Consider the following 15,778-nt stretch of genomic DNA (forward strand, 5'->3'; position numbering starts at 1 on the left):
TTCAAGATTTCGGCCAATTAAATCAAAGTAGGAGTTTATTTGTCTTCACTTCTGTGAATAAGGAAACGAGTTACTGATCTGTCAGTGTCTAGTAGAGCTCGCAATCTTAAGAACGCCGTTTCGTGTCATATCATCCCTCAAACCATCTCGTATCCATGGATCTTAACGATAACTTGATCGCATATAGGACAGCGCTGAAGCATTATAATCACCGACAATCTGTTTGAGCATCTCAAATATTACCGACTCTTTATCACAACAACAGCCTGTAAATTTCCCACTGCTGGGCTAAAGGCCTCCTCTCCTCTTGAGGAGAAAGTTCGGAAAATATTCCACCACGCTGTTCCAATGCCGGTTGGTGGAATACAAATCTGGCAGAATTTCTGGTTACAGCAAGAGTTGAATTTGCATGCCTGCCGATGGTGCTTGCCTGAGTTTGAATCCGCAATCATCGGTTAAGATGCACGCGTTGTAACCACTGGGCCACCTCGGCTCCAAAATTGACACACACCAGCAAAATAATGTCATTTATTTCATGTAGTGTGGTAAATAGAGATAGCTCAGTATTGACGAGACAAAACACAACAGTGGTCTTTTGGTGGACATTACGCAAAACAATTGATTTATTTGAACATTGCGTTATTTCTGGTATTCATAGATCACTGATTGTGTATTTGCTGAAGGCTCTAGTGGCTTTTTCATGGAATAGAGTGAGAACGAGTTCTTTTACGTCACAGTATCGAAACGAAAACTTGCACGTTACTTGAAAATATGGCATGTTAGCATTCGTGATTGGCGTTTAGAGCTAAGTAATGTATCCTCAACTTAGTCGGTTATTATCCAAAAAGTTCTGAAGATTGATCTGACACATCTAGATCGTTTATGGCACATTTTAGAAGGGCGTCACGGTAGCTTGTGAAGCCGAAGAGAAAGAGGGTTCCGCTGGTTTTTTGTGGGTGTTTCCCTTTACGAGGGCACACTGGACGTCCTGGACAGAGGCGAGTCCCACATAACCTCATGGGAAAATTGCGACATGCGTTTTTCCAGGGACCAAAAACAAGGCATATTTAATAGATTTTAGGTTTAGCATTGCTGCTTAAAAATATTATAATTAAAATACAGATAAAATAACATAAACATTATTTCTTAATTTGAAGAACGAAAATTAAATCATGGCAAAAAATCCACCTAAATATTACTAAGATCTTAGGTTCATTTGATTGTTATTTATCACCATTGGCAATGCAATTAGTAACTATCAAACAGCATAAAATATGCAATTTTTTTTATAATAAGACGGAATGACGACGACATAAATTTCTAGAGCCTATACAAGTTAAAGATATTTCGATATTTAATTCCATAAAATGCTTAAATCTAACAGATTTTGTAATTTTAAAGGTCAAATTAACCACTCATCTTATCTTATCAGCGCGTTGGATAATGTTATCAAGATTTATTTTAGCTTCTTATTTTTTTTATCAGTTATAAAACTAGTTATTATCTGTGACTCTGTCTTTTGGTTCCAAAAAAATACTATTTCAAATAGAGAACCAAAAAGGTCATTACGCGCTACTACAACTCTTACTATTGGATGAAGTGTTTTGTTGTTTCGAAATGTATAACTATCTCTTTCTGTATAACAACAACGATCTCATAATTTGACAACTGAACCACCAAAAAGAAACTCAATAGATGTTTACCAGAGTAAGGAGACATCTTATGTTCAGTTCATCTCATGTTAATGTTTAATTCCAGTGTTACCAGTGATTATCCAGGTGCCCATATACAGTTCTCAAATTGTAGCAACATTCTAAATTCGAAATATTAAAGCTATGAAAGATTCCTCTGCCATGAGTAAATATATTTACGAAGAAACCACACGCATAAACATTCAGGGTAACAGAAAACTATTCTAATTTTAAAATCGGTAAGAACGCGACTCGCTCTAATTATCTCAAAAGAATCCGCACTAAAACATAAACAATAAAAACATAGTACCTTTAACAGGTTAATTAAAAAAAAAAAAGAAAACACTTATCAGCACAGATTAAAAATAAATATCCAACGGTAACGCGACGAGCTTCCTTTTGTTTCACGGTAGGCGCACTTTAGTAAAACTTTTATAAAAAAAAACGGCGTTCAAAGAAATAGTTTAAATGTCATCGAAAAAATTTTGGCAGACCTGTTGACTTGTGACATATGTTTTTTTTTAAAGTAACGTGACGTTCGCGGCCAGTGATGTGTCGGCGATTAATGGCGGGAATGTTTGAAACGGTTTAACTTTTTTTTTAGTTTTGTACATCAAGGCATTTTTGATAATGCTAATATTAAATATGGAATATTCAATTTTGAATTTTGAATTCATTCATGAAATGTTATGTTTTTTGTATTAATGGTTAAATATATGCAAATCTATTAACTTGTATTAGTATACTTTAATTGCGTCTTATCATTAAAATAGTAATTTAACAGACTATAAACCCATTGTTTGGCAAAGGCTTGCTGCCATAAGTTTTATAACTTATTGAAGCAGTGAACATAAATCAAGTATTTAAAAACGGAGTTGAAACCGCCATTAAACCGAAACTAAAAGCTTGCCTTTCTATATGACTTTTGTAGATAACATTATCTTTGACTTGACATTAGCTTATACACTTTTGATTGGCTAAGTCATACGTTGCATTATTTAGTGTAAAATATAATGTAGTTATTTTTAAGTTGACATAGTTTAAATATATGGCATTTCACCTGAACGTCAAATATTTTAAAAAGTAAAAAAGATAGCTGTTTATGAATTTTAAGACAATCTACGATATACCTGTGTCACACTGTCATTAGAAAAAAAAAGAACTGTCACTGTCACTTAAACAATATGGCGGAACGTCAAATTTTCCCACGTGGCGCGAAAAGCGTGGCTCATCGACATTTCCCGCGTATATTTATTTCTAGACATTACATTTAGCGCAATTTATTAATAGATTTGGAATCTATTCAAGGAGGACGCCGTTCGTCTGAGTGGGGCGACTTCGCATTTCTTTTTGCTGATAAAAATGTTATTGTACTAGCATTAATGAAGATGGCGTCTTTATTTAAAACGTCTCGATTGACTTACGGGCTTAAATTAATTACATAACCTCAAATTATATAATATTTTGAGGTTATGTAATTGATTGATATAATATACCGTTAATTCTTAGACACAGCACTTATATGTTTATTTTTACTTTGTTTTATTGTATTCAACTATTCAAACTCAAGTACTATTAACTTGAATTTCGAATACTATTTGATGGTATGCTATTTTTGCTTTACTAACAAGCACGCAGAGTCATCGCTTTAAGAAAATAGAACCTAAAGGTACTACCGGTTCTGAAGGAAGTATAATCAATTATAAGGAGATTAATATAACGCTTAGCTCCATTTCTTAATAGAAATAATTATTCATTTAATTACATTAAAATCCAATGTACATTTGGGGAAGAAAAGGTTTGTCACTTTAAGATATATTCGTGTGCTCACTATGAGCGATAATCTGCTTTACCGATCGAGAATGACATATTGCGTCGCAATGATTTGATGTTTAATTTTAAAAGGTACTAAGTGATTAAGACTTGATAAAGGAATGAATTTCAAAACCGACGAAGGTTTTCTTACTCTGACCGTACATATAACGAGAATACATCGGGATGACAGACAAAAATTTTGTTCAACACACTCACAAATGTATGCGGATGAGTCACGCACACTAAGACATACCCGACCTCATTGCAAATGCCAACGAACTCTTGTTTCTTTTAAAGTTTTATTTTACTATCTTTAATTATCTGTGCCCTTTTCATAACTATACGAAACATAAATATAACATTTAAAAAAAAAGTACGTAAACCTAGAACGAATCTGTATTGTACGTCAAATCATTGCCGCCATTTTGAAATTTCGTAAAATACCTGATATTTTGACTTCACCGTTTTATCGAAACATTTCCGTCGATTTCTTACTTATTTGCAAGGGCTATCGAATGGTATAAAGGTAAGTGGTAACCACCACCCATAGACAGTGGCGCTGTAAGAAATGGTAACCTCCAACCATGAGAGTAATGATGTTTTGACCTTTATTACAATAGCGAGTATTACTGTTTTGCGGTAGATTATTTAAGGTTAATACCCAAAGGAAATTATACAAGCCGTTTAATGGAGTTCAGTTTTAATATCAATTATCCACGAGATCTTAAAACTAATTAATTAGAAATAGATGACAGACATTGGCAATGTGAGATGGATCGGTCTTTCCTTGAACTACCAATTGGTTGGCAATGGTAGACATATTTGTGAATGGTTTTGCACCATGTATCACAAAATGGTAGGCATTTGAAATTATTGTAATTTAATGTCTGTAAATATATACTTGGTGGTAGGGCTTTGTGCAAGCCCGTCTGGGTAGGTACCAACCACTCATCAGTTATTCTACCGCCAAATAACAGTACTCAGTATTGTTGTGTTCCGGTCTGAAGGGTGAGTGAGCCAGTGTAACTACAGGCACAAGGGACACAACGATGTAAGGAATAGTTAATATTTCTTACAGCTTCATTGTCTATGGGCGATGGTGGCCACTTACCATCAGGTGGCCCATATGCTCGTCCGCCAACCTATACCATTTAAAAAAAAAGAAAAAGAAATATATGGCATCATATCACGCTGATACACTAATTTGTGGACATACATATGTTAATCACTTGATTACAGGGTACCAATAATGTATTCTACCTAATAAAAGCATTATTAAAAGTATTAGGTTCGATTTTAAGGGGCTTGACAGGGTAACAGGCACAAGGTACAATACGTCTTCGGTCCCAACGTTGGCGGCACATTGGCGTTCAAATTTATAACATTACCAATGTCTAAAAGCTGTTTTCCCTCACGTGGCCCTTTTGGCAGTTCATACTATTTCACGAAACATACATTCCTTGAAGATTTTAAATACATCCAAATCAACTAAACCTCAGCTATGGTCAAACCTACACTTGTCCTCAAACTAACACGCGTTAATTTGACAAATAACATTTTGTTGCCAATACAGTTTGTGTTCTCAGTATTTGTTTAATTTTAAATCGTGTGCCATTATTATAAATGAATATAAACAGATGATCACTTACCGATTTTATGAAGTCATAATCCTTAATATCCAGGATCTTCCTTCTGGATGACGGAGTTTCAGGACTAGAATCCTCAGTTGACTCGCTGATAGTACTTTCGGTGCTCGTCTCCATGGATTTGATACCATCATCTTTGTCTTCAGTTTCGCTCTTTTCCGTTCTCTTCTTGAGATAGTTCTCGTGTTCAAATGTCTTATTTTCGAAACCAGTTCCACTCGGCGATTCGATGTCATTGTCCAGGATAGATCGTTCTTCTTCTGAATCGATATATTTAATCGATTTTTTACTTTCCTTACTCTTTAAACTATCATCATTTATCTGATCAGCATTCTTTTTAGGCGTCGCTCCGGAAGCTACCGGTTGAGATATCTGGATGTATGACGCGAAATTTGTTGTATGTTTAGGTGTTTTCGTTTGCTTTTCTATATCACTTTTAATATCTTTTAGTTTAACCTCTGGACTTTTACTTATCTTTCTACGTTCGGCGAGATCTAAATCGCCGTTTTCAACTTGTATGACAGTCGACTTTTCTAGAATCTTCCCTATCGGATTATTCGGATCCAGCTGACTCTTGATGTTAGCTGTTAGTTTCGAGGTTAGCGACGTTGTCATATTATTACTCTTATCTACCGAAGGCTTAGCTAAGGAAACTGGTTCGGATATAGTCTTACTAAGAGTCAGATCTGAATTAGAACTAGATCTAGATTTGGGAGAACCTACATCCCATCTGTGTGTAACGCCATTCTTCTCAGCGTATGGCAAGTGAACGGGCACTGGTTGATCATCTTTTGAATTAATTTTCGTGTAACCAGTCGATCCATTTTCACATTCCTTCAACTGATTTAGATAATGTTCCATTGTTTTGGAAGAATATCTTGTATCGTTCGCGGGCAACTTTGTAACGGTCATTTTTGGGTCGAATCGTTTCCGTATTTCGGATACGGAAGGCACCTCATTACCATTACTGTCTTTAACACCATTACTCATAGAGTTCCTTTTGCTGTAGCTAGTTGTTGGCGAGCTATCCTTATATCTTCTGCTTTCGGGTTTCTGGTTGTGTTGAAAATTTTTACTTAGCGATAATGGAAAAAAAAGACTCATGGGTATAGCGCAATGTGATTGTGTGTTAGTTCTAACAAATCCGCACATGCCTTGAAATTTTTCGGATCGCTGCTACGATGCTATTAAAAGGGGCCGAACGAAAGGCGCTATCACTTTCAAAGATTACTTTCAAAATGCGAACAGTCTGATAAGAGCATCAACTTCGCGATTTGACGATCAAATATTCGGAAATTTTGGAACTTGCTATCGAAAAGTGATTGACTTTTGATTTTTATGACGAAAATTTTGAAATCAACATAACGACTTTCGAACGGCGCGTGATTGTATTTGAAGCTGTTTCAGATGACTCGTTTAGTGCGATGGTTAAGAACATGAACACACAACACACGCGCACACGGCGTTGTTTACCTGTGGGATTGCTTTCTCTATGTAAATTAGTTTTGGAAATTTTACAAAAGAAATAAAATTAAAATTAGACGGGATATATCACAGGGCGTATAATTATATGTATGGCGTATGTTAACAATGCCTTGTATATAAATATATATATGGAGACAAGGTGAAACAATGGATCATTATATCCATATTATATAAGAAATAGATTTCAGTTATAAATACATTGGAACAATCATAGAAAACGAGAATACCAACCATTTATTTCATAAATATACTTCTTAGCTGGCAAACAGTCATTTTAATATTACTATTTTATTTGAAAAGTTACATTAATCTACAAATCCTTGGGCTAAGATAATGACAGATTAAAAAAATATCCCATAGATAAACAAGCCAATATTGACATGTTTTTGTGAATTTAAAAATGGAATAGCAACGCCATCTTGACAAACGGTTACGAGAATCTTATTTCGAATTCAATATCAATAATTTAACAACAGATGGCGTTGCTAATTAAATTAAAATAAAAGTCAGAATTACCTCGGATATAGTAGCCGCCGAGTTCCTGGGCTTTCTTGATCTGCAGTCCGAGGCCGGTGGCCTACCGATGTCATTCGATATAGACTTAGATCTTGAGATTTCCCCATAATTATTCTGACTTTGTTGCTGTATTCTCTGAGTTAAGGGCACATAGTTCGCTGGCGAGTACTTATTGTACAATTCCGCTGTTGACATAGTCAAAGCGGCTGTATTGATGATATTCCGCTTGCCACGATTAAGATCTGATGTCCTGGAGCTTTCGCTCCTCGTTGTCGAGACATCCCTCGACCTGGATTCACTTCGTTCCGACCTGTAACGGCTCGAGATGCCACTATCCGAGTCCGTTACACTCGGCGCTCTAGAGCTTCGAGAATATTCCACAAGTGACGTCTTCCTTTCCCTTTTCCCATCGACGTCGCTGAACCGCGACCTGTATTCCGTCGTCCTGTCTCCATAACTGCTTCTCAGTGTCGAAGTGACGTATGTCCCGCTGCTGCTTCTGTAGTACGGCTTGTCTATGCTCGATGATGACGTCAAGGTCGAGCGATACGAGCCAGTCAGGGTGGAGGAGGTGGGCGTGTATCTGGATGGTGAAACTACAGGCATTGTTCTGATTATCTTAGTTCGACTTCAGTCTGGCCGGGCGCCTTCTTTGCATTTTTATTATTACCTATAACAAAATAAACATTCATATAAAATTTCAACTTAAACTTACTACAAGGTTATGTTTCATTAACGTAGGAGTAGAGTGTAATTCGTCAACCGGTATACAGACAGTATACTGGCCTAAAGAAATCCACATTGGATTATAGTTTAAGGGTTATGTGCAAGCCCTGTGTGTAGATAAAAATTACTCATGAGATATTTTACGGTCATACAGCCATACTTTGCATTATTATGCCCCGGTTTTAAAGAGTGAGTGAGCCAGTGTAACTACACGTCCAACGGATATGACAACTTAGTTCTCAGGGTTGGTAGCGCATTGCCGATGTATGAAAGATTTAATATTCCTAATATTATAGGGGGATAGTGACCACCTTCCATCAGGTAACTACAGACTAATAACTGTACTGTACGAAGGTATGTCCTTTGGCCCCTACTAAAAGGGTGCGTATATGTGGTTATCGTTCGATGGTATAAAATGGATTTAGTATGTGCACTCCGATCAGTCAATAGGATAGTTGGAAAGATATTTACATCATTAAAAAAAAACAACAACAGCTGCTACCGATTTAAAATAAAAATAATCGTGTAATAACTATTCTGATCACAATACAAATAATTACTCGAACATAACAGCAATTATATTCTACAATTTATATTAATTTTAATAAGCTATTTTAAGCATTTTAATGTACTATTGAAAATAAAATGGCAACACTAAATTTAATTGTGTATAAATAATCTTATGTCGTCATAACGTGACAAAGGTGTAAATTTTGACAAACTTACTAATATCATAAATGCTAAGTTTGTTACATAATCATGAAAGAGGTTATATAGCATGGAACGTAATTATAAGTCATTCCTAAAATTCTAACTAAAATAAATTTACGCGAAACAAACACAGGTGATATCTATTTGTTATATGATTTGTTGTATTCAATTAATAAATAAATTGTTAAATAATAATATTAACACTAGTTTTAATTATGAAATAATATCAACCATTTTTTTTTATCTAAGTATATTTTTGAGAAAAAATATTTTTAAATTTAAAAAGCATTTCTTTTTTTTTTAATATTCAACTTAACAACAAAACATTAATAATCTATGGTTATGAAATAGCTGTACAAACATTAAACATGTTTTTGAAAATATATATATGTTATTGTTTCGTAAAAAAAAAATTATTATCTGTATTTATTTTATGATTTAATAAAGTGTTTACCGTATTCTTACGCTACTGCACGTCTTGGGACTCGTCCTATTTTATAATGCCTCCGGGGTCCGAGCTACGTCAATTCACTTTTATTTTTCCCGCGTAATTATGACTTTTTAATATAATCTGTCTTTTGTTGAGAAATACAAAAGAAAACCGTGATATACATAAGTTTCTCTCTTTTTAATTGCAGACTTAAAAAAAAAAAACACAAAACGAATGTCGCAGACATAGAAAATATAAGGTTAGGTTATGGTAAAGTTCATTGGGTTCCCGGCAATGATGTTCTAGTAAACAGATATGTCATTAACGCGCAAAAAGTGAAGACTAGAAAACGTCCTAATTGGGACGTTTGCCTTTAGTCGTTTTCATCATAATTATGCCAGTAATACGTTATAATACATCATAATTATGTAGTAATACGTTTTGCGTAATTAAAACATCTAGTTATCCCTTTTACTTATTGTTTTTATCAAGCTATCCTTTTTACTTGTAACGAAATGTAAAATAAACGGTCCCCGGCGCGGCACACTTTTTTCTGTTGTTTAGTATGGGTATAACATATCTGTTTATTAGAATATCATTGAATAACCCGTAAATGTACCGCTGCAGATCAAAAACATTCAAAATTGTTCGAAGATTCGTTTTCTCGAAATTTCGACGATGCTCAATTGTTTTTTTTTACGTGTTTACAGATTAATTCGCCAATGTCATGTGTGATAAATTATACACGAAGATTGAACGGTAGAGGTTACAAGCTTAATTTAATTTTGAGACCAACATTTTACGAGCGAGTGTTAATTTTTGTATACCAATGACAATTAGCAATGTTCTACTTGAATAAATCGATTCTGAGTTATTTATTTTATAATAATTATATTCACAAACTATATAAAATTATAAACAATATAATATCTTTGAATTTATTTTTATTTTGGTTTACTATTTATTACACTATTGAAAACTGTAAAATATGTCAGCTAAACTTTTACATAATATTCTTTAAGGATTAAAACATTTCAATATTTGAAATAAAGACTTTGTTTTATAACTGCTTAACATTTTATAATATAGTTGTATACAACACAAAAAAACATGGTTGTTCAGTGTTAATAACACATGAATATTAATTGAAAGAAATCACCAATTTTTCCATACAAATATTGTATCGGAAAACTCAGTGGAATAAGTAAGGACATGTTAATCGTAATAATTAAAGATATTAATTGTCCTTATGCACAAATTAATAACCCTCAATGACTAATATCAATAATTTTAAAATATTTGTTATACTCTATATTTCACAAACACTGCAATTTTTATCAGGCGATATGACAAAAAAAACATAGCTGTTTGATATTCGACGAATTGTTTAGACATACAAACTTTGAATAACTTAATGCGACATTATCAAGAGATATACAATATACCCAATAAGAAATAATTCAATCCCGATATGAAATTACTGTACTGTAGCTGAGATGGCCCAGTGGTTAGAATGCGTGCATCTTAACCAATGATTGCAGTTTCAAACCCAGGCAAGTACCACTATATATATGTGCTTAATTTGTGTTTATAATTTTCTTTCCGAACTGGTGGTAGTGTTTCAATTGACCATCAATAAGAAAGTGTAATGCTTCTATATTGAATAAAGTTATTTGAGTTTGAGTTTAAATTCATCTCATGCTCGGCGGTGAAGGAAATCATCGTGAGGAAACCTGCATGTGTCTAATTTCATCGAAATTCTGCCACAGGTGCATTCCAACAACCCGCATTGGAACAGTGTGGTGGAATATGTTCCAAACCCTCTCCTTAACGGAAGAGGAAATTTACAGACTGTTACTTTTTTATGAAATTACTATCCATCCCACATTCTATTTCTATTAGCCAGTAGACCAATATGATAAAGTTTAATGACATTAAATATTAAATGTAAACTAATTACTGCTAATAAATGAAGATTTTTATTTGTACTGCCTGAAAAATTCTATCAAATCCATGTATATAAAACATATACTAGCCAGTGCAGCCAGTTTTAGAGAGTATATAATATTTAAATAAAACTAGTTATAACGGATTTTGATCGCGTATATTAATTATTTTGGGATGTCCAAAATAGTATATAATATTTTTATGCTATGTACAAGCCACTGCAATGTTACAATGGAGAATTTCATTTGTAATAATTATAATTTCATCAATTTTATATTGTTTGGCTCTGAAAAGATTCGTTTATTAGTGTTATTTTAGATAGTAAAGAACATATTCTTAACATATGCCGACACAGCACTTAAACCAAAACCATACATTTTTTATGATACAGATAAAAAAAAATCATTGTAAATACTTTATAGGGTTAAATTCTTTAATTACCATTTTAAAGAATATTACATATTTACAATAATTAGAGTAAGGCTACTACTGTTTTCTAAATATGAATCATAACAATTACGAATATATTTTTTTTTAATAAAGTAACTAAACTAACTGTACTATATAGGCTATTGTTATTAATCATTCTGAAACAATTTAGGTAATTTTAAATTGTCTATAATTGGTGTAATTGATACAACAAAGAGTTAAACAGCCATATGTGGGCAATTTTTAGTTCTACTATCTCTTTCACACATCTGACAAATTCGAACATTTTTTTTATTACTGTCACCAACTGCAACATTGTTTTGGCAGTATGGAACTGGGCTTTCGTTTTTCTTTTATTTTTTTGAACGATCAAATAGAAAAAAAAAAATTGAATTTTCGGAATGTAAGGAACAGGGTAATGTTTACTATGGCGATAATCGGTTCTGTGTCAAGGTCGCTTGTCTGTCATTGATCCGGGCCTTTTGTATTCGTTTCGTATAAAATTAAATCCCGAAGCAACGGTATTGTGCGTAGTTTGATTTACTATGAAATATACGCGAAACGTTCGCTGTAATCGGACACCTCGATATCTCAAGGCCACGAGGGTCTAACCGCACGATCACGGACAAAAAAGCCTTACACTTTCACGCCACTCACCAGAGCTCCCGTTCGCGAATTCACCAAACACACCGAAAATACATTCCTTGTTATATTTTTAGCGACTCCAAATAAGATTTTGCATGACACACGGCTCGCTCCAATTCGATCAGATACACTCTAATTATTATTTTTTCTCATAAACATCACGTGCTGCGGCGTAAAACGAATCAATAAACAGTAACTGCATTAGCGACGATAATATATACTGGATACTCACGAAATAATATGAGATTCTCGTAACCAAAGCAACAACTTTTAAAATCACCTCACTGCATCGACTTAAAAATATACCGACATTAAGACACTCGCGTCGCAAACTGTCCCAGTTACATACGTTTGTTATATAGTTGAAAAATGGAGCGTAAAAGTGAAAAAATATTTTTCATCAGCTCTCATGTAATTTTAGAAGTCTCCATCGTGTGACGTCACTCAAATTGTAGGCAATCCTATTTTTATACTACTTCCGTCACGAATTCTTCAAGGATTGTAATCCTTCTTGCGTTACAATAAAGTTTATAGTATAGTTGGTGACAGTTGAAGACTTTAGCGGAAAGTGTTGCCATCAACAATATTTTTATGCCCCCACCTTTAATATTGTCAGTTTACATATGACGTAATGGATGAGTCATCGGTCAGCTGTGTAATTAATATATGTTTTAAATATTATAGTAATTAATAGGCAAAATCAAAGTGTAAAAATAACAGCCATAGTACATTAACGAGTTAAATAATTGAACCTATGTAGATCCAAATGTATTTTTGTCTAAGTAATTTTCCTACTTGTCAACAGATGGCACTAAGCGTACTAACATTCAGCATGAAATGAAAATAGAAATACTTATTTGAATCTTATTAGAATGCAACGTACATTATTTTTTTGTTTTTATTTTATACTAGCGACCTACCCGGCTTTGCTCGGGCGAAAAGCTGATACTAAATGAACTAAAGAATTTGTTTATTTAATACATCACATTAGAAACCTCTAAAGTTATCTGTGTTTCTTTACTAAATTTTCCATGTATTTTATATAAAAACCTTCTTTTCCAATCACTCTATCTATTAAAAAGAACCGCATCAAAATCCGTCCTGTTATTTTAAGGATTTAAGCTTACATAGGGATATATGGACAAAGAAAGAGACTTTGTCATATACTATGTAGTGATTATAATAGCAAGCGCCGATTTTGTTCCCGGTAATTATAGGACGATGGTTGTATACGGAAAATCGGTTATTTTCTAATTTTAAAGAGCTCAATCTGTAGTTGTACTGAAAATTAAAAAGGATTCTTAATTGTAATTTTCTAAATTGTTACAATTTAATAAATAATTAATTTTACAGAGCGGGAAAAAGTACTGGCTGGTTAAAACACATAATTACATTTATATATATTAAAAATTTCATTTAAAACTGGTTTCATTCATGTCATATGTGAATGACTAACTTACAGTTTACAATGAATATAAATAAAAACAAAATCAGTTAAAAGTTCCGAAGTCACAGGAACATTGTGATGGCTTTAATTTTCATTACTGTATCTCTTTATATATTCTTTGCTTAGATTAAATAAAGAAGAACGTTATTAATTAATATCAAGAGTGGTCTTTCAACTATTGATTAACAAAATAACTTTAGTTTATATTTTAGTATGAAGGAATTTTGAACAAAGCCGCCGACAGATAACACTATATATAATACATAGTTAAATAATTAATGACTAAGTGTAAAAGACTAAATTGTCAAAGAAGGATTTATAAATTTGCCGCTAGTAGGCTATTCAATTTTTCCCGCCCATCTGACTTTTGAAAATCAATACGTTAGTTATTATACATAGGGGAATGTTGCTTTAGTTGTACCACAGCCTAAGTCGTACCCCGGCAATATCTCGTCTAATCATTATGAATATCGCCATCTAATATTGCCATAATTATCTTTTCAGTCGAGTAAATAAAACGTAATAAAACATAGATCGCCGGCTACCTTCGTGAAGCAAAAATTCTTAAAAAAATAAGATGGTTATTAAATAAAAGCCAATTAATTAAATTATAAGTATTTATAGAAGATTTTGTTTTATTTTAATCGAAATGAATATTACAGTGCAATTTCCTTAGGGGTTACTTAAGCAACCTTACCCTATTAACTACGTTTATTCAGAAATTCAAAGTTTATGATTTTTATTCCATAGTCCTCATTACATCGGCTTTTTCCCATTATTAGTATGACTGTGAACTAGATAATATTGCTGTTAGTTACTGGAATATTTTTCCAAACCGCTATGAAGTGACGAGTATATGGATTACGGACGTAATGTCTATATATATAATTATAAGATGTTTTTATTTCTGTAATAAAAACAATATTTGGCTAAATTTGCTGCCCCCTAAATCTGCCGCCCTAGGCTCCAGCCTACTTAGCCTATTGGTAAAACCGCCACTGAAAGAAGGCTAAACAATACAAGATTATACAGACGATAGAAATATATGTTGATCTAATATTTTTAAATGTTGAAACAGAGTAACTACTGAGTTTCTTGCCGTTCTAGGTAGAATCTACTTTCAAAACCGTCGGTAGCTTCACCTAATTGTTAAATTGCGATCCAAAAGTGCTTGTAAAAGCCTATTTTGATTTAAGATCTTGGATGTCCGAGTTCTTTAAGATGTATGAAGCTTGATCCAGCGGATACAGCCTTTAGCCAACACTGGGACTATTTCCAAACTGAAATAGGGCCCATGCCCAGCAATACTTAGTATTCTTATAATCTCAAATCGAGTGGTGTGTACATGGGTACGCCACTCTGTGGTCCTGAGTTCGATTCCCGGCCGATTCGATGTAGATAACCATTAGTTTTCTATGTTGTCTTGGGTCTGAGTGTTTGTCGTACCGTCGTCCTGATTTTCCATAACACAAGTGCTTGAGCTACTTACATTGGGATCAGAGTAATGTATGTGATGTTAGCTCGTATTTATAAAAAAAATATACATTTATTATTTATAATCTGGTTTGAATGTACTGAGGTCTTAATTTGAGTTTCCAAGGTTGGTGCATTGACGATGTTGGCTATGTCTCATAGTGTCAATGTGTTGTATCCATTTATTAGTAATCTGACCGATTAAAAAAAAAGACTACTTTCGTATTTTTCCTACATTGAATTTTTGCTTTTTATGGTATAGGTTGGCGGACGAGCATATGGGCCACCTCATGGTAAGTGGCCACCGTCGCCCATAGACAATGACGCTGTAAGAAATATTAAGTATTCCTTACATCGTTAATGCGCCACTAACCTAGGGAACTAAGATGTTATGTCTCTTGTGCCTGTAGTTACACTGGCTCACTCACCCTTCAAACTGGAACACAACAATACTGAGTACCGTTATTTGGCGGTAGAATAACTGATGAGTGGGTGGTACCTAACCAGACGGGCTTGCACAAAGCCCTACCACCAAGTAGTTTTCCAAATGTCAGATCAAACACCAAACCTGTATTCGGCATCCTGTTCCTCTTATATAATAAAACCTTTTTTATTTTTCTTGCTGGAAAACGTATTACGCGTTTCCTTCACGTTATGGAAAGTGGGCGTGGGACTTCTTTTACACAGGATCGCTTGCGCATGTTACCATGACGCCCTTACGGTCTGCCCGCCTTTAACCCCAACAATATATAACAAAACCTAACCTAGCCTATATTGGCGCTTTTTTTGCTGTGGTTTTAATAACAGAATAAAGTTT

The 15,778-nt window shown here is 33.8% G+C and overlaps 1 protein-coding gene across 2 annotated transcripts in view; it reads right to left on the reverse strand.

The window, feature by feature from the left end:
* LOC124541894 (ubiquitin carboxyl-terminal hydrolase 24-like) overlaps positions 1–12,593 on the reverse strand; it is a 36,143-nt gene extending 23,550 nt beyond the window's left edge. The window contains exons 1-3 of one of the 2 annotated variants that reach the window (XM_047119807.1): positions 12,054–12,236; positions 7,154–7,823; positions 5,156–6,205 (exon numbers count right to left, since the gene is read on the reverse strand). In XM_047119807.1, coding sequence (XP_046975763.1) covers positions 5,156–6,205; positions 7,154–7,759 — 1,656 coding nt within the window. In that variant the 5' untranslated portion in view covers positions 7,760–7,823; positions 12,054–12,236. Of the gene's footprint in view, positions 1–5,155; positions 6,206–7,153; positions 7,824–12,053; positions 12,237–12,273 lie in introns of those variants that run through there. The other variant, XM_047119806.1, reaches the window with a different exon arrangement.
* Between the last annotated feature and the right edge of the window lie 3,185 nt (positions 12,594–15,778).

The sequence above is a fragment of the Vanessa cardui genome, chromosome 29 (assembly GCF_905220365.1).
Source record: "Vanessa cardui chromosome 29, ilVanCard2.1, whole genome shotgun sequence".
In the NCBI taxonomy this organism is placed as follows: Eukaryota; Metazoa; Arthropoda; class Insecta; order Lepidoptera; family Nymphalidae; genus Vanessa; species Vanessa cardui.